Genomic DNA, 26,038 nt, shown 5'->3' with positions numbered 1-26,038 from the left:
CTTGTGGCAAAAACCAAGGTCGCTCCGGTCAAAGCAGTTAGCATCCCACGCCTGGAATTATGCGGCGCCGTGCTTCTTTCCAAATTAATTGCGGAAGTACAAAGGGGATTGAACGTACCAGCAACCATCACGGCTTGGACGGACTCTAGCGTTACCCTCCACTGGATCCGAGGGCATGCCTCGACCTGGAAGCCGTTTGTTGCTCACAGAGTAGCCACTGTGCAGTCCAATGTTCCGCCTCAAAATTGGAGACACGTGGCTACCAAACACAACCCTGCGGACTTGGCAACAAGAGGGATAACGCCGTCGGAGCTCCTATCGTCGCAGCTTTGGTGGAGGGGACCCTCCTGGCTCATCAACCCCCCCGATCAGTGGCCTGCATCACCACTAGGAAAGGTCGAGGAGGCCGACTTGGAGCAGGGCCGAGTACAAATCTACCTAGCAAAGGAAAACGAGGAGAACGATCTCTTAACAAGGTTTTCAAGCTTGACACGCCTAACTGCCGTTATTGCTCTCTGCTTTAGATTTCATCGACTTACAAGGAAGCTGAAGACCGAAACCGGGTTCATCCGGGCTTCGGAGCGAGACGCTGCTCTGCGGATCGCTATCGGCCTAGCTCAGAAGTCCAACTTCCACGCAGAGGTCGACCAGCTCCGGCAGCACAAAGAGGTACGGCGATCGTCGACCCTCATCGCCTTGAGGCCCTTCCTGGATGACCAAGGGCTGCTACGCGTCGGAGGCCGCCTGGACCAAGCCTCCCTTCCCTATAATGAGAGGCACCCTTACATCATCGGGAAGAAAAATCCGTTGGCTACTCTTTTGGTGCGAGATGCCCATCTCCGTACTTTACACGGAGGACCACAACTCACCAGGAGCCTGCTGGCGCGACGCTACTGGATCATCCATGGCCGCTCTCTAGTGCGAGACGTCATTAAGGGGTGCGTAAAATGTGCTCGCTACAGTGGAAGGCCGACCACGCAGTTGATGGGCCCCTTACCGATCGAGCGCATCACTCCCCGCCGACCCTTCCTTTCTACGGGAGTGGACTACGCAGGACCGGTGAAGCTGCGAACATCGCCAGGAAGAGGACACAAATCCTACAAGGGATATATAGCGCTGTTCATTTGCCTTAGTACTCGCGCGATTCATCTGGAAGCTGTCTCAGATCTTACCTCTGCCTCATTCCTAGCCGCTTTTCGCAGGTTCATCAGTCGCCGAGGCCGCTGCGCCACGATGTTGAGCGATAATGGGACCGTCTTCCACGGAGCGGACCGGGAGTTGCGCAACATGTTCCGCGGCGCTTCCGCCTTCTACCTAAACGCCGCAGCTTCGCTGGCAGCCGAAGGCACGGATTGGAGCTTCATCCCTCCGTATGCTCCGCACTTCGGGGGCCTATGGGAGGCAGGAGTTAGAACGGTTAAACATCATTTGCGAAGAATCGTCGAAAACGCCACGCTTACCTTCGAGGAGATGACGACGCTTCTGTGCCAGGTGGAAGCTTGCGTAAATTCACGGCCGCTACATCCACTTTCCGACGACCCCTCGGACCTGTCGGCATTAACACCCGGACACTTTTTAATCGGTGAACCCACTTGTATCGTTCCGGATCCAGAATCCGACTCGCATGATATTTCTCTTATTTCGCGCTGGCGACAAATATCTGCATTACGTTCTCACTTTTGGCACAGGTGGAGGCGGGAATATCTGCAGCATTTGCAGCAACTTCCCAAGTGGCGTCAGCAGAAGGAGAACCTGAAGCTGGGGACACTAGTGTTACTACGCGACGAGTTGCAACCACCGGCAAAATGGCCGATGGGCCGGGTTGAAGCCCTTCATCCAGGGCCAGATGGACGAGTAAGAGTAGCCACCTTGAAAACTACTAGCGGTTCCGTCACCAGACCAATCGTCACCCCCCTCCCGGTGCCCTCTGCTGACGTCACTTCACCTACTTCCACGTAAATTTTCCGTTTCGCGCGTGGAGAAAAAATTTATATCATCATGGCGGGCGGTTTGACGCCGTAATCGATTTAATCACTTATATATGTTCTTTAGTATAATTACTTACCTTTGTATTACGTTAGTTGTAAGTCTTTTAATTTTTATGCACCTCGCACTGTGTTCAACGGTTTGATGCACGTAACTTTACTGTTCACATTAAGGTTAGCTTTATGAATGGATTTGTTTGATGCATGAGTGCTTCTTGCTTTCTGCTTCTTTGCCGTCCAAAGAAGGCGGGCGGTATGTTCGAGCGTCGAACGAGTCATCTAGAAATTTCTAGATCGCTTCCTTCGTCTCTGCTGTTCGTTCCGCCGGCCTCCAGCCATCTCTCTCGCTCCGTTGGCCGACGTAGCGAGCCGACTGGGCTGCTGGACCGGCGGGCGACGGCGGGGACGAGGGAACCATAATATAAATATGCCGCCGCACACTTGCTTTTCTTATACTCGGCTTAACGTACAAGTTTAGCAGAAATTCGAACAATCTGCTTCGGTTAGCAAGAACTGTTAAACTTTTCTTTGGATTTCTCTTTATTCAAATACAATTCTTAGAATCAAAGATCCTCCGTGATCATTTCGCACCCTTTTTCTATACGCGGTTGCTCCATCGGAAGGTATCGCTTCGGCAAGGTCGCGCACCGGCAAAAACTTTAAGCCGAATCCGTTCTCTAACCCCTTTCCCGGTTAAGGGGCGAAACGATCAAACAAGACCTTTTTTGTAGAGAATTAAGTTTCCTACTCTTTATGTTCTATGATATTTTTTGATCAGGTGCGTAGTTCTCGAGATATATCAAGATATTTAACAGTTCCGAAGCTGCACCAACATAATAGACGTACAGAAACTCCGTGGCCTCTTTCTTTGAGATAACCCTGCACTATTGCGAGCTGCAAATGCCACTTCCAGCTTAGCTGTGCAGAAGAAGAACAAGAAGAAGAAGAAATATCTCGAAATATGTCCGTCGGGCTCCTTCCCTTGAGATAAATCTGCAAATATCTCGGAAACGAAGCGAGCTATGGCAAAATGTTAAGAGACCTTTTTAGTAGAGAATTAGGTTTCCTACTTTTTATGTTCTGTGATATTTTTTGATCAGTAGCGTAGTTCTCGAGATATATCAAGATATTTAAAAGTTCCGAAGCCGCACCAACATAATAGAGATACAGAAACACCGTGGCCCCTTTCTTTGAGATAACTCTGCACTATTGCGAGCTGGAAATGCCACTTCCAGTTTAGCTGTGCAGAAGAAGAACAACGAGAAGAAGAAATATCTCGAAATATGTCCGTCAGGCCCCTTCCCTTGAGATAAATCTGCAAATATCTCGGAACCGAAGCGAGCTATGGCAAAATGTTAAGAGACCTTTTTTGTATAGAATTATGTTTCCTGCAATTTATGTTCTATGATATTTTTTGATCAGAAGCGTAGTTTTCGAGATATATCGAGATATTTGAAAGTTCCGAAGCCGCACCAACATAATAGAGATACAGAAACACCGTGGCCCCTTTCTTTGAGATAACTCTGCGCTTTTGCGAGCTGCAAATGCCACTTCCAGCTTAGCTGTGCAGACGAAGAACAACAAGAAGAAGAAATATCTCAAAATATGTCCGTCAGGCCCCTTCCCTTGAGATAAATCTGCAAATATCTCGGAAACGGAGCGAGCTATGGCAAAATGTTAAGATACCTTTTTTGTAGAGAATTAAGTTTCCTACTTTTTATGTTCTATGATATTTTTTGATCAGGTGCGTAATTCTCGAGATATATCAAGATATTTAAAAGTTCCGAAGCTGCACCAACATAATAGACGTACAGAAACTCCGTGGCCTCTTTCTTTGAGATAACCCTGCACTATTGCGAGCTGCAAATGCCACTTCCAGCTTAGCTGTGCAGAAGAAGAACAAGAAGAAGAAGAAATATCTCGAAATATGTCCGTCGGGCTCCTTCCCTTGAGATAAATCTGCAAATATCTCGGAAACGAAGCGAGCTATGGCAAAATGTTAAGAGACCTTTTTAGTAGAGAATTAGGTTTCCTACTTTTTATGTTCTATGATATTTTTTGATCAGATGCGTAGTTCTCGAGATATATCAAGATATTTAAAAGTTCCGAAGCCGCACCAACATAATAGAGATACAGAAACACCGTGGCCCCTTTCTTTGAGATAACTCTGCACTATTGCGAGCTGGAAATGCCACTTCCAGTTTAGCTGTGCAGAAGAAGAACAACGAGAAGAAGAAATATCTCAAATATGTCCGTCAGGCCCCTTCCCTTGAGATAAATCTGCAAATATCTCGGAAACGAAGCGAGCCATGGCAAAATGTTAAGAGACCTTTTTTGTAGAGAATTAAGTTTCCTACTCTTTATGTTCTATGATATTTTTTGATCAGAAGCGTAGTTTTCGAGATATATCGAGATATTTGAAAGTTCCGAAGCCGCACCAACATAATAGAGATACAGAAACACCGTGGCCCCTTTCTTTGAGATAACTCTGCGCTTTTGCGAGCTGCAAATGCCACTTCCAGCTTAGCTGTGCAGACGAAGAACAACAAGAAGAAGAAATATCTCAAAATATGTCCGTCAGGCCCCTTCCCTTGAGATAAATCTGCAAATATCTCGGAAACGGAGCGAGCTATGGCAAAATGTTAAGATACCTTTTTTGTAGAGAATTAAGTTTCCTACTTTTAATGTTCTATGATATTTTTTGATCAGGTGCGTAATTCTCGAGATATATCAAGATATTTAAAAGTTCCGAAGCTGCACCAACATAATAGACGTACAGAAACTCCGTGGCCTCTTTCTTTGAGATAACCCTGCACTATTGCGAGCTGCAAATGCCACTTCCAGCTTAGCTATGCAGAAGAAGAACAAGAAGAAGAAGAAATATCTCGAAATATGTCCGTCGGGCTCCTTCCCTTGAGATAAATCTGCAAATATCTCGGAAACGAAGCGAGCTATGGCAAAATGTTAAGAGACCTTTTTTGTAGAGAATTAAGTTTCCTACTCTTTATGTTCTATGATATTTTTTGATCAGAAGCGTAGTTTTCGAGATATATCGAGATATTTGAAAGTTCCGAAGCCGCACCAACATAATAGAGATACAGAAACACCGTGGCCCCTTTCTTTGAGATAACTCTGCGCTTTTGCGAGCTGCAAATGCCACTTCCAGCTTAGCTGTGCAGACGAAGAACAACAAGAAGAAGAAATATCTCAAAATATGTCCGTCAGGCCCCTTCCCTTGAGATAAATCTGCAAATATCTCGGAAACGAAGCGAGCTATGGCAAAATGTTAAGATACCTTTTTTGTAGAGAATTAAGTTTCCTACTTTTTATGTTCTATGATATTTTTTGATCAGATGCGTAGTTCTCGAGATATATCAAGATATTTAAAAGTTCCGAAGCCGCACCAACATAATAGAGATACAGAAACACCGTGGCCCCTTTCTTTGAGGTAACTCTGCACTATTGCGAGCTGTAAATGCCACGTCCAGCTTAGCTGTGCAGAAGAAGAACAACAAGAAGAAGAAATATCTCGAAATATGTCCGTCAGGCCCCTTCCCTTGAGATAAATCTGCAAATATCTCGGAAACGAAGCGAGCTATGGCAAAATGTTAAGAGACCTTTTTTGTAGGGAATTAAGTTTCCCACTTTTTATGTTCTATGATATTTTTTGATCAGATGCGTAGTTCTCGAGATATATCAAGATATTTAAAAGTTCCGAAGTCGCACCAACATAATGGAGATACAGAAACACCGTGGCCCCTTTCTTTGAGATAACTCTGCACTACTGCGACCTGCAAATGCCACTTCCAGCTTAGCTGTGCAGAAGAAGAACAACAAGAAGAAGAAATATCTCAAAATATGTCCGTCAGGCCCCTTCCCTTGAGATAAATCTGCAAATATCTCGGAAACGAAGCGAGCCATGGCAAAATGTTAAGAGACCTTTTTTGTAGAGAATTAAGTTTCCTACTTTTTATGTTCTATGATATTTTTTGATCAGATGCGTAGTTCTCGAGATATATCAAGATATTTAAAAGTTCCGAAGTCGCACCAACATAATAGAGATACAGAAACACCGTGGCCCCTTTCTTTGAGATAACTCTGCGCTTTTGCGAGCTGCAAATGCCACTTCCAGCTTAGCTGTGCAGAAGAAGAACAACAAGAAGAAGAAATATCTCAAAATATGTCCGTCAGGCCCCTTCCCTTGAGATAAATCTGCAAATATCTCGGAAACGAAGCGAGCTATGGCAAAATGTTAAGATACCTTTTTTGTAGAGAATTAAGTTTCCTACTTTTTATGTTCTATGATATTTTTTGATCAGATGCGTAGTTCTCGAGATATATCAAGATATTTAAAAGTTCCGAAGCCGCACCAACATAATAGAGATACAGAAACACCGTGGCCCCTTTCTTTGAGGTAACTCTGCACTATTGCGAGCTGTAAATGCCACGTCCAGCTTAGCTGTGCAGAAGAAGAACAACAAGAAGAAGAAATATCTCGAAATATGTCCGTCAGGCCCCTTCCCTTGAGATAAATCTGCAAATATCTCGGAAACGAAGCGAGCTATGGCAAAATGTTAAGAGACCTTTTTTGTAGAGAATTAAGTTTCCCACTTTTTATGTTCTATGATATTTTTTGATCAGATGCGTAGTTCTCGAGATATATCAAGATATTTAAAAGTTCCGAAGCCGCACCAACATAATAGAGATACAGAAACACTGTGGCCCCTTTCTTTGAGATAACTCTGCACTATTGCGAGCTGCAAATGCCACTTCCAGCTTAGCTGTGCAGAAGAAGAACAACAAGAAGAAGAAATATCTCAAAATATGTCCGTCAGGCCCCTTCCCTTGAGATAAATCTGCAAATATCTCGGAAACGAAGCGAGCTATGGCAAAATGTTAAGAGACCTTTTTTGTAGAGAACTAAGTTTCCCACTTTTTATGTTCTATGATATTTTTTGATCAGATGCGTAGTTCTCGAGATATATCAAGATATTTAAAAGTTCCGAAGCCGCACCAACATAATAGAGATACAGAAACACTGTGGCCCCTTTCTTTGAGATAACTCTGCACTATTGCGAGCTGCAAATGCCACTTCCAGCTTAGCTGTGCAGAAGAAGAACAACAAGAAGAAGAAATATCTCAAAATATGTCCGTCAGGCCCCTTCCCTTGAGATAAATCTGCAAATATCTCGGAAACGAAGCGAGCTATGGCAAAATGTTAAGAGACCTTTTTTGTAGAGAACTAAGTTTCCCACTTTTTATGTTCTATGATATTTTTTGATCAGATGCGTAGTTCTCGAGATATATCAAGATATTTAAAAGTTCCGAAGCCGCACCAACATAATAGAGATACAGAAACACTGTGGCCCCTTTCTTTGAGACAACTCTGCACTACTGCGAGCTGCAAATGCCACTTCCAGCTTAGCTGTGCAGAAGAAGAACAACAAGAAGAAGAAATATCTCGAAATATGTCCGTCAGGCCCCTTCCCTTCAGATAAATCTGCAAATATCTCGGAACCGAAGCGAGGTATGGCAAAATGTTAAGAGACCTTTTTTGTAGAGAATTATGTTTCCTGCAATTTATGTTCTATGATATTTTTTGATCAGATGCGTAGTTCTCGAGATATATCAAGATATTTAAAAGTTCCGAAGCCGCACCAACATAAGAGATACAGAAACACTGTGGCCCCTTTCTTTGAGACAACTCTGCACTACTGCGAGCTGCAAATGCCACTTCCAGCTTAGCTGTGCAGAAGAAGAACAACAAGAAGAAGAAATATCTCGAAATATGTCCGTCAGACCCCTTCCCTTGAGATAAATCTGCAAATATCTCGGAAACGAAGCGAGCTATGGCAAAATGTTAAGAGACCTTTTTTGTAGAGAATTATGTTTCCTACAATTTACGTTCTATGATATTCTTTGATCAGAAGCGTTGTTTTCGAGATATATCGAGATATTTAAAAGATCCGAAGCCGCACCAACATAATAGAGATACAGAAACACCGTGGCCTCTTTCTTCGAGATAACTCTGCGCTATTGCGAGCTGCAAATGCCACTTCCAGCTTAGCTGTGCAGAAGAAGAACAACAAGAAGAAGAAATATCTCGAAATATGTCCGTCAGACCCCTTCCCTTGAGATAAATCTGCAAATATCTCGGAAACGAAGCGAGCTATGGCAAAATGTTAAGAGACCTTTTTTGTAGAGAATTATGTTTCCTACAATTTACGCTCTATGATATTTCTTGATCAGAAGCGTAGTTTTCGAGATATATCGAGATATTTAAAAGATCCGAAGCCGCACCAACATAATAGAGATACAGAAACACTGTGGCCCCTTTCTTTGAGATAACTCTGCACTACTGCGAGCTGCAAATGCCACTTCCAGCTTAGCTGTGCAGAAGAAGAACAACAAGAAGAAGAAATATCTCGAAATATGTCCGTCAGGCCCCTTCCCTTGAGATAAATCTGCAAATATCTCGGAAACGAAGCGAGCTATGGCAAAATGTTAAGAGCCCTTTTTTGTAGAGAATTATGTTTCCTACAATTTAGGTTCTATGATATTTTTTGATCAGAAGCGTAGTTTTCGAGATATATCGAGATATTTAAAAGTTCCGAAGCCGCACCAACATAATAGAGATACAGAAACACCGTGGCCCCTTTCTTTGAGATAACTCTGCGCTATTGCGAGCTGCAAATGCCACTTCCAGCTTAGCTGTGCAGAAGAAGAACAACAAGAAGAAGAAATATCTCGAAATATGTCCGTCAGGCCCCTTCCCTTGAGATACATCTGCAAATATCTCGGAAACGAAGCGAGCTATGGCAAAATGTTAAGAGACCTTTTTTGTAGAGAATTAAGTTTCCTACTTTTTATGTTCTATGATATTTTTTGATCAGATGCGTAGTTCTCGAGATATATCAAGATATTTAAAAGTTCCGAAGCCGCACCAACATAATAGAGATACAGAAACACCGTGGCCCCTTTCTTTGAGGTAACTCTGCACTATTGCGAGCTGTAAATGCCACGTCCAGCTTAGCTGTGCAGAAGAAGAACAACAAGAAGAAGAAATATCTCGAAATATGTCCGTCAGGCCCCTTCCCTTGAGATAAATCTGCAAATATCTCGGAAACGAAGCGAGCTATGGCAAAATGTTAAGAGACCTTTTTTGTAGAGAATTAAGTTTCCCACTTTTTATGTTCTATGATATTTTTTGATCAGAAGCGTAGTTTTCGAGATATATCGAGATATTTAAAAGTTCCGAAGCCGCACCAACATAATAGAGATACAGAAACACCGTGGCCCCTTTCTTTGAGATAACTCTGCGCTATTGCGAGCTGCAAATGCCACTTCCAGCTTAGCTGTGCAGAAGAAGAACAACAAGAAGAAGAAATATCTCGAAATATGTCCGTCAGGCCCCTTCCCTTGAGATACATCTGCAAATATCTCGGAAACGAAGCGAGCTATGGCAAAATGTTAAGAGACCTTTTTTGTAGAGAATTAAGTTTCCTACTTTTTATGTTCTATGATATTTTTTGATCAGATGCGTAGTTCTCGAGATATATCAAGATATTTAAAAGTTCCGAAGCCGCACCAACATAATAGAGATACAGAAACACCGTGGCCCCTTTCTTTGAGGTAACTCTGCACTATTGCGAGCTGTAAATGCCACGTCCAGCTTAGCTGTGCAGAAGAAGAACAACAAGAAGAAGAAATATCTCGAAATATGTCCGTCAGGCCCCTTCCCTTGAGATAAATCTGCAAATATCTCGGAAACGAAGCGAGCTATGGCAAAATGTTAAGAGACCTTTTTTGTAGAGAATTAAGTTTCCCACTTTTTATGTTCTATGATATTTTTTGATCAGAAGCGTAGTTTTCGAGATATATCGAGATATTTAAAAGTTCCGAAGCCGCACCAACATAATAGAGATACAGAAACACCGTGGCCCCTTTCTTTGAGATAACTCTGCGCTATTGCGAGCTGCAAATGCCACTTCCAGCTTAGCTGTGCAGAAGAAGAACAACAAGAAGAAGAAATATCTCGAAATATGTCCGTCAGGCCCCTTCCCTTGAGATACATCTGCAAATATCTCGGAAACGAAGCGAGCTATGGCAAAATGTTAAGAGACCTTTTTTGTAGAGAATTAAGTTTCCTACTTTTTATGTTCTATGATATTTTTTGATCAGATGCGTAGTTCTCGAGATATATCAAGATATTTAAAAGTTCCGAAGCCGCACCAACATAATAGAGATACAGAAACACCGTGGCCCCTTTCTTTGAGGTAACTCTGCACTATTGCGAGCTGTAAATGCCACGTCCAGCTTAGCTGTGCAGAAGAAGAACAACAAGAAGAAGAAATATCTCGAAATATGTCCGTCAGGCCCCTTCCCTTGAGATAAATCTGCAAATATCTCGGAAACGAAGCGAGCTATGGCAAAATGTTAAGAGACCTTTTTTGTAGAGAATTAAGTTTCCCACTTTTTATGTTCTATGATATTTTTTGATCAGATGCGTAGTTCTCGAGATATATCAAGATATTTAATAGTTCCGAAGTCGCACCAACATAATGGAGATACAGAAACACCGTGGCCCCTTTCTTTGAGATAACTCTGCACTACTGCGACCTGCAAATGCCACTTCCAGCTTAGCTGTGCAGAAGAAGAACAACAAGAAGAAGAAATATCTCAAAATATGTCCGTCAGGCCCCTTCCCTTGAGATAAATCTGCAAATATCTCGGAAACGAAGCGAGCCATGGCAAAATGTTAAGAGACCTTTTTTGTAGAGAATTAAGTTTCCTACTTTTTATGTTCTATGATATTTTTTGATCAGATGCGTAGTTCTCGAGATATATCAAGATATTTAAAAGTTCCGAAGTCGCACCAACATAATAGAGATACAGAAACACCGTGGCCCCTTTCTTTGAGATAACTCTGCGCTTTTGCGAGCTGCAAATGCCACTTCCAGCTTAGCTGTGCAGAAGAAGAACAACAAGAAGAAGAAATATCTCAAAATATGTCCGTCAGGCCCCTTCCCTTGAGATAAATCTGCAAATATCTCGGAAACGAAGCGAGCTATGGCAAAATGTTAAGATACCTTTTTTGTAGAGAATTAAGTTTCCTACTTTTTATGTTCTATGATATTTTTTGATCAGATGCGTAGTTCTCGAGATATATCAAGATATTTAAAAGTTCCGAAGCCGCACCAACATAATAGAGATACAGAAACACCGTGGCCCCTTTCTTTGAGGTAACTCTGCACTATTGCGAGCTGTAAATGCCACGTCCAGCTTAGCTGTGCAGAAGAAGAACAACAAGAAGAAGAAATATCTCGAAATATGTCCGTCAGGCCCCTTCCCTTGAGATAAATCTGCAAATATCTCGGAAACGAAGCGAGCTATGGCAAAATGTTAAGAGACCTTTTTTGTAGAGAATTAAGTTTCCCACTTTTTATGTTCTATGATATTTTTTGATCAGATGCGTAGTTCTCGAGATATATCAAGATATTTAAAAGTTCCGAAGCCGCACCAACATAATAGAGATACAGAAACACTGTGGCCCCTTTCTTTGAGATAACTCTGCACTATTGCGAGCTGCAAATGCCACTTCCAGCTTAGCTGTGCAGAAGAAGAACAACAAGAAGAAGAAATATCTCAAAATATGTCCGTCAGGCCCCTTCCCTTGAGATAAATCTGCAAATATCTCGGAAACGAAGCGAGCTATGGCAAAATGTTAAGAGACCTTTTTTGTAGAGAACTAAGTTTCCCACTTTTTATGTTCTATGATATTTTTTGATCAGATGCGTAGTTCTCGAGATATATCAAGATATTTAAAAGTTCCGAAGCCGCACCAACATAATAGAGATACAGAAACACTGTGGCCCCTTTCTTTGAGATAACTCTGCACTATTGCGAGCTGCAAATGCCACTTCCAGCTTAGCTGTGCAGAAGAAGAACAACAAGAAGAAGAAATATCTCAAAATATGTCCGTCAGGCCCCTTCCCTTGAGATAAATCTGCAAATATCTCGGAAACGAAGCGAGCTATGGCAAAATGTTAAGAGACCTTTTTTGTAGAGAACTAAGTTTCCCACTTTTTATGTTCTATGATATTTTTTGATCAGATGCGTAGTTCTCGAGATATATCAAGATATTTAAAAGTTCCGAAGCCGCACCAACATAATAGAGATACAGAAACACTGTGGCCCCTTTCTTTGAGACAACTCTGCACTACTGCGAGCTGCAAATGCCACTTCCAGCTTAGCTGTGCAGAAGAAGAACAACAAGAAGAAGAAATATCTCGAAATATGTCCGTCAGGCCCCTTCCCTTCAGATAAATCTGCAAATATCTCGGAACCGAAGCGAGGTATGGCAAAATGTTAAGAGACCTTTTTTGTAGAGAATTATGTTTCCTGCAATTTATGTTCTATGATATTTTTTGATCAGATGCGTAGTTCTCGAGATATATCAAGATATTTAAAAGTTCCGAAGCCGCACCAACATAAGAGATACAGAAACACTGTGGCCCCTTTCTTTGAGACAACTCTGCACTACTGCGAGCTGCAAATGCCACTTCCAGCTTAGCTGTGCAGAAGAAGAACAACAAGAAGAAGAAATATCTCGAAATATGTCCGTCAGACCCCTTCCCTTGAGATAAATCTGCAAATATCTCGGAAACGAAGCGAGCTATGGCAAAATGTTAAGAGACCTTTTTTGTAGAGAATTATGTTTCCTACAATTTACGTTCTATGATATTCTTTGATCAGAAGCGTTGTTTTCGAGATATATCGAGATATTTAAAAGATCCGAAGCCGCACCAACATAATAGAGATACAGAAACACCGTGGCCTCTTTCTTCGAGATAACTCTGCGCTATTGCGAGCTGCAAATGCCACTTCCAGCTTAGCTGTGCAGAAGAAGAACAACAAGAAGAAGAAATATCTCGAAATATGTCCGTCAGACCCCTTCCCTTGAGATAAATCTGCAAATATCTCGGAAACGAAGCGAGCTATGGCAAAATGTTAAGAGACCTTTTTTGTAGAGAATTAAGTTTCCTACTTTTTATGTTCTATGATATTTTTTGATCAGGTGCGTAGTTCTCGAGATATATCAAGATATTTAAAAGTTCCGAAGTCGCACCAACATAATAGAGATACAGAAACACCGTGGCCCCTTTCTTTGAGATAACTCTGCACTATTGCGAGCTGGAAATGCCACTTCCAGTTTAGCTGTGCAGAAGAAGAACAACGAGAAGAAGAAATATCTCGAAATATGTCCGTCAGGCGCCTTCCCTTGAGATAAATCTGCAAATATCTCGGAACCGAAGCGAGCTATGGCAAAATGTTAAGAGACCTTTTTTGTAGAGAATTATGTTTCCTGCAATTTATGTTCTGTGACATTTTTTGATCAGAAGCGTAGTTTTCGAGATATATCGAGATATTTAAAAGTTCCGAAGCCGCACCAACATAATAGAGATACATAAACACCGTGGCCCCTTTCTTTGAGATAACTCTGCACTACTGCGAGCTGCAAATGCCACTTCCAGCTTAGCTGTGCAGAAGAAGAACAACAAGAAGAAGAAATATCTCGAAATATGTCCGTCAGACCCCTTCCCTTGAGATAAATCTGCAAATATCTCGGAAACGAAGCGAGCTATGGCAAAATGTTAAGAGACCTTTTTTGTAGAGAATTATGTTTCCTACAATTTACGTTCTATGATATTCTTTGATCAGAAGCGTTGTTTTCGAGATATATCGAGATATTTAAAAGATCCGAAGCCGCACCAACATAATAGAGATACAGAAACACCGTGGCCCCTTTCTTTGAGATAACTCTGCACTATTCCGACCTGCAAATGCCACTTCCATCTTAGTTGTGCAGAAGAAGAACAACAAGAAGAAGAAATATCTCGAAATATGTCCGTCAAGCCCCTTCCCTTGAGATAAATCTGCAAATATCTCGGAAACGAAGCGAGCTATGGCAAAATGTTAACATACCTTTTTTGTAGAGAATTAAGTTTCCTACTTTTTATGTTCTATGATATTTTTTGATCAGGTGCGTAGTTCTCGAGATATATCAAGATATTTAAAAGTTCCGACGCTGCACCAACATAATAGAGGTACAGAAACACCGTGGCCTCTTTCTTCGAGATAACTCTGCGCTATTGCGAGCTGCAAATGCCACTTCCAGCTTAGCTGTGCAGAAGAAGAACAACAAGAAGAAGAAATATCTCGAAATATGTCCGTCAGACCCCTTCCCTTGAGATAAATCTGCAAATATCTCGGAAACGAAGCGAGCTATGGCAAAATGTTAAGAGACCTTTTTTGTAGAGAATTATGTTTCCTACAATTTACGTTCTATGATATTTTTTGATCAGAAGCGTAGTTTTCGAGATATATCGAGATATTTAACAGTTCCGAAGCCGCACCAACATAATAGAGACACAGAAACACCGTGGCCCCTTTCTTTGAGATAACTCTGCGCTATTGCGAGCTGCAAATGCCACTTCCAGCTTAGCTGTGCAGAAGAAGAACAAGAAGAAGAAGAAATATCTCGAAATATGTCCGTCAGGCCCCTTCCCTTGTGATACATCTGCAAATATCTCGGAAACGAAGCGAGCTATGGCAAAATGTTAAGAGACCTTTTTTGTAGAGAATTAAGTTTCCTACTTTTTATGTTCTATGATATTTTTTGATCAGGTGCGTAGTTCTCGAGATATATCAAGATATTTAAAAGTTCCGACGCTGCACCAACATAATAGAGGTACAGAAACACCGTGGCCTCTTTCTTCGAGATAACTCTGCGCTATTGCGAGCTGCAAATGCCACTTCCAGCTTAGCTGTGCAGAAGAAGAACAACAAGAAGAAGAAATATCTCGAAATATGTCCGTCAGACCCCTTCCCTTGAGATAAATCTGCAAATATCTCGGAAACGAAGCGAGCTATGGCAAAATGTTAAGAGACCTTTTTTGTAGAGAATTATGTTTCCTACAATTTACGCTCTATGATATTTTTTGATCAGAAGCGTAGTTTTCGAGATATATCGAGATATTTAACAGTTCCGAAGCCGCACCAACATAATAGAGACACAGAAACACCGTGGCCCCTTTCTTTGAGATAACTCTGCGCTATTGCGAGCTGCAAATGCCACTTCCAGCTTAGCTGTGCAGAAGAAGAACAAGAAGAAGAAGAAATATCTCGAAATATGTCCGTCAGGCCCCTTCCCTTGTGATACATCTGCAAATATCTCGGAAACGAAGCGAGCTATGGCAAAATGTTAAGAGACCTTTTTTGTAGAGAATTAAGTTTCCTACTTTTTATGTTCTATGATATTTTTTGATCAGGTGCGTAGTTCTCGAGATATATCAAGATATTTAAAAGTTCCGAAGTCGCACCAACATAATAGAGATACAGAAACACCGTGGCCCCTTTCTTTGAGATAACTCTGCCCTATTGCGAGCTGGAAATGCCACTTCCAGTTTAGCTGTGCAGAAGAAGAACAACGAGAAGAAGAAATATCTCGAAATATGTCCGTCAGGCCCCTTCCCTTGAGATACATCTGCAAATATCTCGGAACCGAAGCGAGCTATGGCAAAATATTAAGAGACCTTTTTTGTAGAGAATTATGTTTCCTGCAATTTATGTTCTATGATATTTTTTGATCAGAAGCGTAGTTTTCGAGATATATCGAGATATTTGAAAGTTCCGAAGCCGCACCAACATAATAGAGATACAGAAACACCGTGGCCCCTTTCTTTGAGATAACTCTGCGCTTTTGCGAGCTGCAAATGCCACTTCCAGCTTAGCTGTGCAGACGAAGAACAACAAGAAGAAGAAATATCTCGAAATATGTCCGTCAGGCCCCTTCCCTTGAGATACATCTGCAAATATCTCGGAAACGAAGCGAGCTATGGCAAAATGTTAAGAGACCTTTTTTGTAGAGAATTAAGTTTCCTACTTTTTATGTTCTATGATATTTTCTGATCAGATGCGTAGTTCTCGAGATATATCAAGATATTTAAAAGTTCCGAAGCCGCACCAACATAATAGAGATACAGAAACACCGTGGCCCCTTTCTTTGAGGTAACTCTGCACTATTGCGAGCTGTAAATGCCACGTCCAGCTTAGCTGTGCAGAAGAAGAACAACAAGAAGAAGAAATATCTCGAAATATGTCCGTCAGGCCCCTTCCCTTGAGATAAATCTGCAAATATCTCGGAAACGAAGCGAGCTATGGCAAAATGTTAAGAGACCTTATTTGTAGAGAATTAAGTTTCCTACTTTTTATGTTCTATGATATTATTTGATCAGATGCGTAGTTCTCGAGATATATCAAGATATTTAAAAGATCCGAAGCCGCACCAACATAATAGAGATACAGAAACACCGTGGCCCCTTTCTTTGCGATAACTCTGCACTATTGCGACCTGCAAATGCCACTTCCAGCTTAGTTGTGCAGAAGAAGAACAACAAGAAGAAGAAATATCTCAAAATATGTCCGTCAGGCCCCTTCCCTTGAGATAAATCTGCAAATATCTCGGAACCGAAGCGAGCTATGGCAAAATGTTAAGAGACCTTTTTTGTAGAGAATTATGTTTCCTGCAATTTATGTTCTATGATATTTTTTGATCAGATGCGTAGTTCTCGAGATATATCAAGATATTTAAAAGTTCCGAAGCCGCACCAACATAATAGAGATACAGAAACACTGTGGCCCCTTTCTTTGAGACAACTCTGCACTACTGCGAGCTGCAAATGCCACTTCCAGCTTAGCTGTGCAGAAGAAGGACAACAAGAAGAAGAAATATCTCGAAATATGTCAGTCAGACCCCTTCCCTTGAGATAAATCTGCAAATATCTCGGAAACGAAGCGAGCTATGGCAAAATGTTAAGAGACCTTTTTTGTAGAGAATTATGTTTCCTACAATTTACGTTCTATGATATTCTTTGATCAGAAGCGTTGTTTTCGAGATATATCGAGATATTTAAAAGATCCGAAGCCGTACCAACATAATAGAGATACAGAAACACCGTGGCCCCTTTCTTTGAGATAACTATGCACTATTGCGACCTGCAAATGCCACTTCCATCTTAGTTGTGCAGAAGAAGAACAACAAGAAGAAGAAATATCTCGAAATATGTCCGTCAGACCCCTTCCCTTGAGATAAATCTGCAAATATCTCGGAAACGAAGCGAGCTATGGCAAAATGTTAAGAGACCTTTTTTGTAGAGAATTATGTTTCCTACAATTTACGCTCTATGATATTTCTTGATCAGAAGCGTAGTTTTCGAAATATATCGAGATATTTAAAAGATCCGAAGCCGCACCAACATAATAGATATACAGAAACACCGTGGCCTCTTTCTTTGAGATAACTCTGCACTATTGCGACCTGCAAATGCCACTTCCAGCTTAGCTGTGCAGAAGAAGAACAACAAGAAGAAGAAATATCTCGAAATATGTCCGTCAAGCCCCTTCCCTTGAGATAAATCTGCAAATATCTCGGAAACGAAGCGAGCTATGGCAAAATGTTAAGAGACCTTTTTTGTAGAGAATTATGTTTCCTGCAATTTATGTTCTATGATATTTTTTGATCAGAAGCGTAGTTTTCGAGATATATCGAGATATTTGAAAGTTCCGAAGCCGCACCAACATAATAGAGATACAGAAACACCGTGGCCCCTTTCTTTGAGATAACTCTGCGCTATTGCGAGCTGCAAATGCCACTTCCAGCTTAGCTGTGCAGAAGAAGAACAACAAGAAGAAGAAATATCTCAAAATATGTCCGTCGGGCTCCTTCCCTTGAGATAAATCTGCAAATATCTCGGAAACGAAGCGAGCTATGGCAAAATGTTAAGAGACCTTTTTTGTAGAGAATTAGGTTTCCTACTTTTTATGTTCTATGATATTTTTTGATCAGATGCGTAGTTCTCGAGATATATCAAGATATTTAAAAGTTCCGAAGCCGCACCAACATAATAGAGATACAGAAACACCGTGGCCCCTTTCTTTGAGATAACTCTGCACTATTGCAAGCTGGAAATGCCACTTCCAGTTTAGCTGTGCAGAAGAAGAACAACGAGAAGAAGAAATATCTCGAAATATGTCCGTCAGGCCCCTTCCCTTGAGATAAATCTGCAAATATCTCGGAACCGAAGCGAGCTATGGCAAAATGTTAAGAGACCTTTTTTGTAGAGAATTAGGTTTCCTACTTTTTATGTTCTATGATATTTTTTGATCAGATGCGTAGTTCTCGAGATATATCAAGATATTTAAAAGTTCCGAAGCCGCACCAACATAATAGAGATACAGAAACACCGTGGCCCCTTTCTTTGAGATAACTCTGCACTATTGCGAGCTGGAAATGCCACTTCCAGTTTAGCTGTGCAGAAGAAGAACAACGAGAAGAAGAAATATCTCGAAATATGTCCGTCAGGCCCCTTCCCTTGAGATAAATCTGCAAATATCTCGGAACCGAAGCGAGCTATGGCAAAATATTAAGAGACCTTTTTTGTAGAGAATTATGTTTCCTGCAATTTATGTTCTATGATATTTTTTGATCAGAAGCGTAGTTTTCGAGATATATCGAGATATTTGAAAGTTCCGAAGCCGCACCAACATAATAGAGATACAGAAACACCGTGGCCCCTTTCTTTGAGATAACTCTGCGCTTTTGCGAGCTGCAAATGCCACTTCCAGCTTAGCTGTGCAGACGAAGAACAACAAGAAGAAGAAATATCTCAAAATATGTCCGTCAGGCCCCTTCCCTTGAGATAAATCTGCAAATATCTCGGAAACGGAGCGAGCTATGGCAAAATGTTAAGATACCTTTTTTGTAGAGAATTATGTTTCCTGCAATTTATGTTCTATGATATTTTTTGATCAGAAGCGTAGTTCTCGAGATATATCCAGATATTTAAAAGTTCCGAAGCCGCACCAACATAATAGAGATACTGAAACACCGTGGCCCCGTTCTTTGAGATAACTCTGCACTATTGCGAGCTGCAAATGCCACTTCGAGCTTAGCTGTGCAGAAGAAGAACAACAAGAAGAAGAAATATCTCGAAATATGTCCGTCAGGCCCCTTCCCTTGAGATAAATCTGCAAATATCTCGGAAACGAAGCGAGCTATGGCAAAATCTTAAGAGACCTTATTTGTAGAGAATTAAGTTTCCTACTTTTTATGTTCTATGATATTATTTGATCAGATGCGTAGTTCTCGAGATATATCAAGATATTTAAAAGATCCGAAGCCGCACCAACATAATAGAGATACAGAAACACCGTGGCCCCTTTCTTTGAGATAACTCTGCACTATTGCGACCTGCAAATGCCACTTCCAGCTTAGTTGTGCAGATGAAGAACAACAAGAAGAAGAAATATCTCAAAATATGTCCGTCAGGCCCCTTCCCTTGAGATAAATCTGCAAATATCTCGGAACCGAAGCGAGCTATGGCAAAATGTTAAGAGACCTTTTTTGTAGAGAATTATGTTTCCTGCAATTTATGTTCTATGATATTTTTTGATCAGATGCGTAGTTCTCGAGATATATCAAGATATTTAAAAGTTCCGAAGCCGCACCAACATAATAGAGATACAGAAACACTGTGGCCCCTTTCTTTGAGACAACTCTGCGCTACTGCGAGCTGCAAATGCCACTTCCAGCTTAGCTGTGCAGAAGAAGAACAACAAGAAGAAGAAATATCTCGAAATATGTCCGTCAGACCCCTTCCCTTGAGATAAATCTGCAAATATCTCGGAAACGAAGCGAGCTATGGCAAAATGTTAAGAGACCTTTTTTGTAGAGAATTATGTTTCCTACAATTTACGTTCTATGATATTCTTTGATCAGAAGCGTTGTTTTCGAGATATATCGAGATATTTAAAAGATCCGAAGCCGCACCAACATAATAGAGATACAGAAACACCGTGGCCCCTTTCTTTGAGATAACTCTGCACTATTGCGACCTGCAAATGCCACTTCCATCTTAGTTGTGCAGAAGAAGAACAACAAGAAGAAGAAATATCTCGAAATATGTCCGTCAGACCCCTTCCCTTGAGATAAATCTGCAAATATCTCGGAAACGAAGCGAGCTATGGCAAAATGTTAAGAGACCTTTTTTGTAGAGAATTATGTTTCCTACAATTTACGCTCTATGATATTTCTTGATCAGAAGCGTAGTTTTCGAAATATATCGAGATATTTAAAAGATCCGAAGCCGCACCAACATAATAGAGATACAGAAACACCGTGGCCTCTTTCTTTGAGATAACTCTGCACTATTGCGACCTGCAAATGCCACTTCCAGCTTAGCTGTGCAGAAGAAGAACAACAAGAAGAAGAAATATCTCGAAATATGTCCGTCAAGCCCCTTCCCTTGAGATAAATCTGCAAATATCTCGGAAACGAAGCGAGCTATGGCAAAATGTTAACATACCTTTTTTGTAGAGAATTAAGTTTCCTACTTTTTATGTTCTATGATATTTTTTGATCAGGTGCGTAGTTCTCGAGATATATCAAGATATTTAAAAGTTCCGAAGCTGCACCAACATAATAGAGGTACAAAAACACCGTGGCCCCTTTCTTTGAGATAACTCTGCACTATTGCGAGCTGGAAATGCCACTTCCAGTTTAGCTGTGCAGAAGAAGAACAACGAGAAGAAGAAATATCTCGAAATATGTCCGTCAGGCCCCTTCCCTTGAGATACATCTGCAAATATCTCGGAACCGAAGCGAACTATGGCAAAATGTTAAGAGACCTTTTTTGTAGAGAATTATGTTTCCTGCAATTTATGTTCTATGATATTTTTTGATCAGAAGCGTAGTTTTCGAGATATATCGAGATATTTGAAAGTTCCGAAGCCGCACCAACATAATAGAGATACAGAAACACCGTGGCCCCTTTCTTTGAGATAACTCTGCGCTATTGCGAGCTGCAAATGCCACTTCCACCTTAGCTGTGCAGAAGAAGAACAACAAGAAGAAGAAATATCTCAAAATATGTCCGTCAGGCCCCTTCCCTTGAGACAAATCTGCAAATATCTCGGAAACGAAGCGAGCTATGGCAAAATGCTAAGAGACCTTTTTTGTAGAGAACTAAGTTTCCCACTTTTTATGTTCTATGATATTTTTTGATCAGATGCGTAGTTCTCGAGATATATCAAGATATTTAAAAGTTCCGAAGCCGCACCAACATAATAGAGATACAGAAAGACTGTGGCCCCTTTCTTTGAGATAACTCTGCACTACTGCGAGCTGCAAATGCCACTTCCAGCTTAGCTGTGCAGAAGAAGAACAACAAGAAGAAGAAATATCCCGAAATATGTCCGTCAGGACCCTTCCCTTGAGATAAATCTGCAAATATCTCGGAAACGAAGCGAGCTATGGCAAAATGTTAAGAGACCTTTTTTGTAGAGAATTAAGTTTCCTACTTTTTATGTTCTATGATATTTTCTGATCAGATGCGTAGTTCCCGAGATATATCAAGATATTTAAAAGTTCCGAAGCCGCACCAACATAATAGAGATACAGAAACACCGTGGCCCCTTTCTTTGAGGTAACTCTGCACTATTGCGAGCTGTAAATGCCACGTCCAGCTTAGCTGTGCAGAAGAAGAACAACAAGAAGAAGAAATATCTCGAAATATGTCCGTCAGGCCCCTTCCCTTGAGATAAATCTGCAAATATCTCGGAAACGAAGCGAGCTATGGCAAAATGTTAAGAGACCTTTTTTGTAGAGAATTAAGTTTCCCACTTTTTATGTTCTATGATATTTTTTGATCAGATGCGTAGTTCTCGAGATATATCAAGATATTTAAAAGTTCCGAAGCCGCACCAACATAATAGAGATACAGAAACACTGTGGCCCCTTTCTTTGAGATAACTCTGCACTACTGCGAGCTGCAAATGCCACTTCCAGCTTAGCTGTGCAGAAGAAGAACAACAAGAAGAAGAAATATCTCGAAATATGTCCGTCAGGCCCCTTCCCTTGAGATAAATCTGCAAATATCTCGGAAACGAAGCGAGCTATGGCAAAATGTTAAGAGACCTTATTTGTAGAGAATTAAGTTTCCTACTTTTTATGTTCTATGATATTATTTGATCAGATGCGTAGTTCTCGAGATATATCAAGATATTTAAAAGATCCGAAGCCGCACCAACATAATAGAGATACAGAAACACCGTGGCCCCTTTCTTTGAGATAACTCTGCACTATCGCGACCTGCAAATGCCACTTCCAGCTTAGTTGTGCAGAAGAAGAACAACAAGAAGAAGAAATATCTCAAAATATGTCCGTCAGGCCCCTTCCCTTGAGATAAATCTGCAAATATCTCGGAAACGAAGCGAGCCATGGCAAAATGTTAAGAGACCTTTTTTGTAGAGAATTAAGTTTCCTACTTTTTATGTTCAATGATATTTTTTGATCAGATCCGTAGTTCTCGAGATATATCAAGATATTTAAAAGTTCCGAAGTCGCACCAACATAATAGAGATACAGAAACACCGTGGCCCCTTTCTTTGAGATAACCCTGCACTATTGAGAGCTGCAAATGCCACTTCCAGCTTAGCTGTGCAGAAGAAGAACAAGAAGAAGATGAAATATCTCGAAATATGTCCGTCAGGCCCCTTCCCTTGAGATAAATCTGCAAATATCTCGGAAACGAAGCGAGCTATGGCAAAATGTTAAGAGACCTTTTTTGTAGAGAATTAAGTTTCCTACTTTTTATGTTCTACGGTATTTTTTGATCAGATGCGTAGTTCTCGAGATATATCAAGATATTTAAAAGTTCCGAAGCCGCACCAACATAATAGAGATACAGAAACACCGTGGCCCCTTTCTTTGAGATAACTCTGCACTATTGCGAGCTGCAAATGCCACTTCCAGCTTAGCTGTGCAGAAGAAGAACAACAAGAAGAAGAAATATCTCGAAATATGTCCGTCAGGCCCCTTCCCTTGAGATAAATCTGCAAATATCTCGGAAACGAAGCGAGCTATGGCAAAATGTTAAGAGACCTTTTTTGTAGAGAATTATGTTTCCTACAATTTACGTTCTATGATATTTCTTGATCAAAAGCGTAGTTTTCGAGATATATCGAGATATTTAAAAGATCCGAAGCCGCACCAACATAATAGAGATACAGAAACACCGTGGCCCCTTTCTTTGAGATAACTCTGCGCTATTGCGAGCTGCAAATGCCACTTCCAGCTTAGCTGTGCAGAAGAAGAACAACAAGAAGAAGAAATATCTCAAAATATGTCCGTCAGGCCCCTTCCCTTGAGACAAATCTGCAAATATCTCGGAAACGAAGCGAGCTATGGCAAAATGCTAAGAGACCTTTTTTGTAGAGAACTAAGTTTCCCACTTTTTATGTTCTATGATATTTTTTGATCAGATGCGTAGTTCTCGAGATATATCAAGATATTTAAAAGTTCCGAAGCCGCACCAACATAATAGAGATACAGAAAGACTGTGGCCCCTTTCTTTGAGATAACTCTGCACTACTGCGAGCTGCAAATGCCACTTCCAGCTTAGCTGTGCAGAAGAAGAACAACAAGAAGAAGAAATATCCCGAAATATGTCCGTCAGGACCCTTCCCTTGAGATAAATCTGCAAATATCTCGGAAACGAAGCGAGCTATGGCAAAATGTTAAGAGACCTTTTTTGTAGAGAATTAAGTTTCCTACTTTTTATGTTCTATGATATTTTTTGATCAGATGCGTAGTTCTCGAGATATATCAAGATATTTAAAAGTTCCGAAGTCGCACCAACATAATAGAGATACAGAAACACCGTGTCCCCTTTCTTTGAGATAACCGTGCACTATTGCGAGCTGCAAATGCCACTTCCAGCTTAGCTGTGCAGAAGAAGAACAAGAAGAAGATGAAATATCTCGAAATATGTCCGTCAGGCCCCTTCCCTTGAGATAAATCTGCAAATATCTCGGAAACGAAGAGAGCTATGGCAAAATGTTAAGAGACCTTTTTTGTAGAGAACTAAGTTTCCCACTTTTTATGTTCTATGATATTTTTTGATCAGATGCGTAGTTCTCGAGATATATCAAGATATTTAAAAGTTCCGAAGCCGCACCAACATAATAGAGATACAGAAAGACTGTGGCCCCTTTCTTTGAGATAACTCTGCACTACTGCGAGCTGCAAATGCCACTTCCAGCTTAGCTGTGCAGAAGAAGAACAACAAGAAGAAGAAATATCCCGAAATATGTCCGTCAGGACCCTTCCCTTGAGATAAATCTGCAAATATCTCGGAAACGAAGCGAGCTATGGCAAAATGTTAAGAGACCTTTTTTGTAGAGAATTAAGTTTCCTACTTTTTATGTTCTATGATATTTTCTGATCAGATGCGTAGTTCTCGAGATATATCAAGATATTTAAAAGTTCCGAAGCCGCACCAACATAATAGAGATACAGAAACACCGTGGCCCCTTTCTTTGAGGTAACTCTGCACTATTGCGAGCTGTAAATGCCACGTCCAGCTTAGCTGTGCAGAAGAAGAACAACAAGAAGAAGAAATATCTCGAAATATGTCCGTCAGGCCCCTTCCCTTGAGATAAATCTGCAAATATCTCGGAAACGAAGCGAGCTATGGCAAAATGTTAAGAGACCTTTTTTGTAGAGAATTAAGTTTCCCACTTTTTATGTTCTATGATATTTTTTGATCAGATGCGTAGTTCTCGAGATATATCAAGATATTTAAAAGTTCCGAAGCCGCACCAACATAATAGAGATACAGAAACACTGTGGCCCCTTTCTTTGAGATAACTCTGCACTACTGCGAGCTGCAAATGCCACTTCCAGCTTAGCTGTGCAGAAGAAGAACAACAAGAAGAAGAAATATCTCGAAATATGTCCGTCAGGCCCCTTCCCTTGAGATAAATCTGCAAATATCTCGGAAACGAAGCGAGCTATGGCAAAATGTTAAGAGACCTTATTTGTAGAGAATTAAGTTTCCTACTTTTTATGTTCTATGATATTATTTGATCAGATGCGTAGTTCTCGAGATATATCAAGATATTTAAAAGATCCGAAGCCGCACCAACATAATAGAGATACAGAAACACCGTGGCCCCTTTCTTTGAGATAACTCTGCACTATCGCGACCTGCAAATGCCACTTCCAGCTTAGTTGTGCAGAAGAAGAACAACAAGAAGAAGAAATATCTCAAAATATGTCCGTCAGGCCCCTTCCCTTGAGATAAATCTGCAAATATCTCGGAAGCGAAGCGAGCCATGGCAAAATGTTAAGAGACCTTTTTTGTAGAGAATTAAGTTTCCTACTTTTTATGTTCTATGATATTTTTTGATCAGATCCGTAGTTCTCGAGATATATCAAGATATTTAAAAGTTCCGAAGTCGCACCAACATAATAGAGATACAGAAACACCGTGGCCCCTTTCTTTGAGATAACCCTGCACTATTGAGAGCTGCAAATGCCACTTCCAGCTTAGCTGTGCAGAAGAAGAACAAGAAGAAGATGAAATATCTCGAAATATGTCCGTCAGGCCCCTTCCCTTGAGATAAATCTGCAAATATCTCGGAAACGAAGCGAGCTATGGCAAAATGTTAAGAGACCTTTTTTGTAGAGAATTAAGTTTCCTACTTTTTATGTTCTACGGTATTTTTTGATCAGATGCGTAGTTCTCGAGATATATCAAGATATTTAAAAGTTCCGAAGCCGCACCAACATAATAGAGATACAGAAACACCGTGGCCCCTTTCTTTGAGATAACTCTGCACTATTGCGAGCTGCAAATGCCACTTCCAGCTTAGCTGTGCAGAAGAAGAACAACAAGAAGAAGAAATATCTCGAAATATGTCCGTCAGGCCCCTTCCCTTGAGATAAATCTGCAAATATCTCGGAAACGAAGCGAGCTATGGCAAAATGTTAAGAGACCTTTTTTGTAGAGAATTATGTTTCCTACAATTTACGTTCTATGATATTTCTTGATCAAAAGCGTAGTTTTCGAGATATATCGAGATATTTAAAAGATCCGAAGCCGCACCAACATAATAGAGATACAGAAACACCGTGGCCCCTTTCTTTGAGA

At 40.9% G+C, this 26,038-nt stretch overlaps 1 protein-coding gene across 1 annotated transcript; it reads left to right on the top strand.

Moving 5' to 3' along the window:
• The first annotated feature begins 1,233 nt into the window (after positions 1-1,233).
• LOC117611312 (uncharacterized) lies at positions 1,234-1,959 on the top strand. Its single transcript, XM_034339257.2, has one exon. It carries the CDS (start codon positions 1,234-1,236, stop codon positions 1,957-1,959), a length of 726 nt encoding a protein of 241 aa, XP_034195148.2.
• Positions 1,960-26,038: the final 24,079 nt, after the last annotated feature.

Source organism: Osmia lignaria, unplaced genomic scaffold (genome assembly GCF_051020975.1).
Source record: "Osmia lignaria lignaria isolate PbOS001 unplaced genomic scaffold, iyOsmLign1 scaffold0016, whole genome shotgun sequence".
Taxonomy (NCBI): Eukaryota; Metazoa; Arthropoda; class Insecta; order Hymenoptera; family Megachilidae; genus Osmia; species Osmia lignaria.
Note: the sequence above shows the minus strand (reverse complement) of the source record. Positions and strands in the feature narration are given on the sequence as shown.

Excerpts from the sequence above, each read along its gene's own strand:
- LOC117611312 (XM_034339257.2), top strand. The coding sequence starts at position 1,234 with ATGTTGAGCGATAATGGGACCGTCTTCCACGGAGCGGACCGGGAGTTG.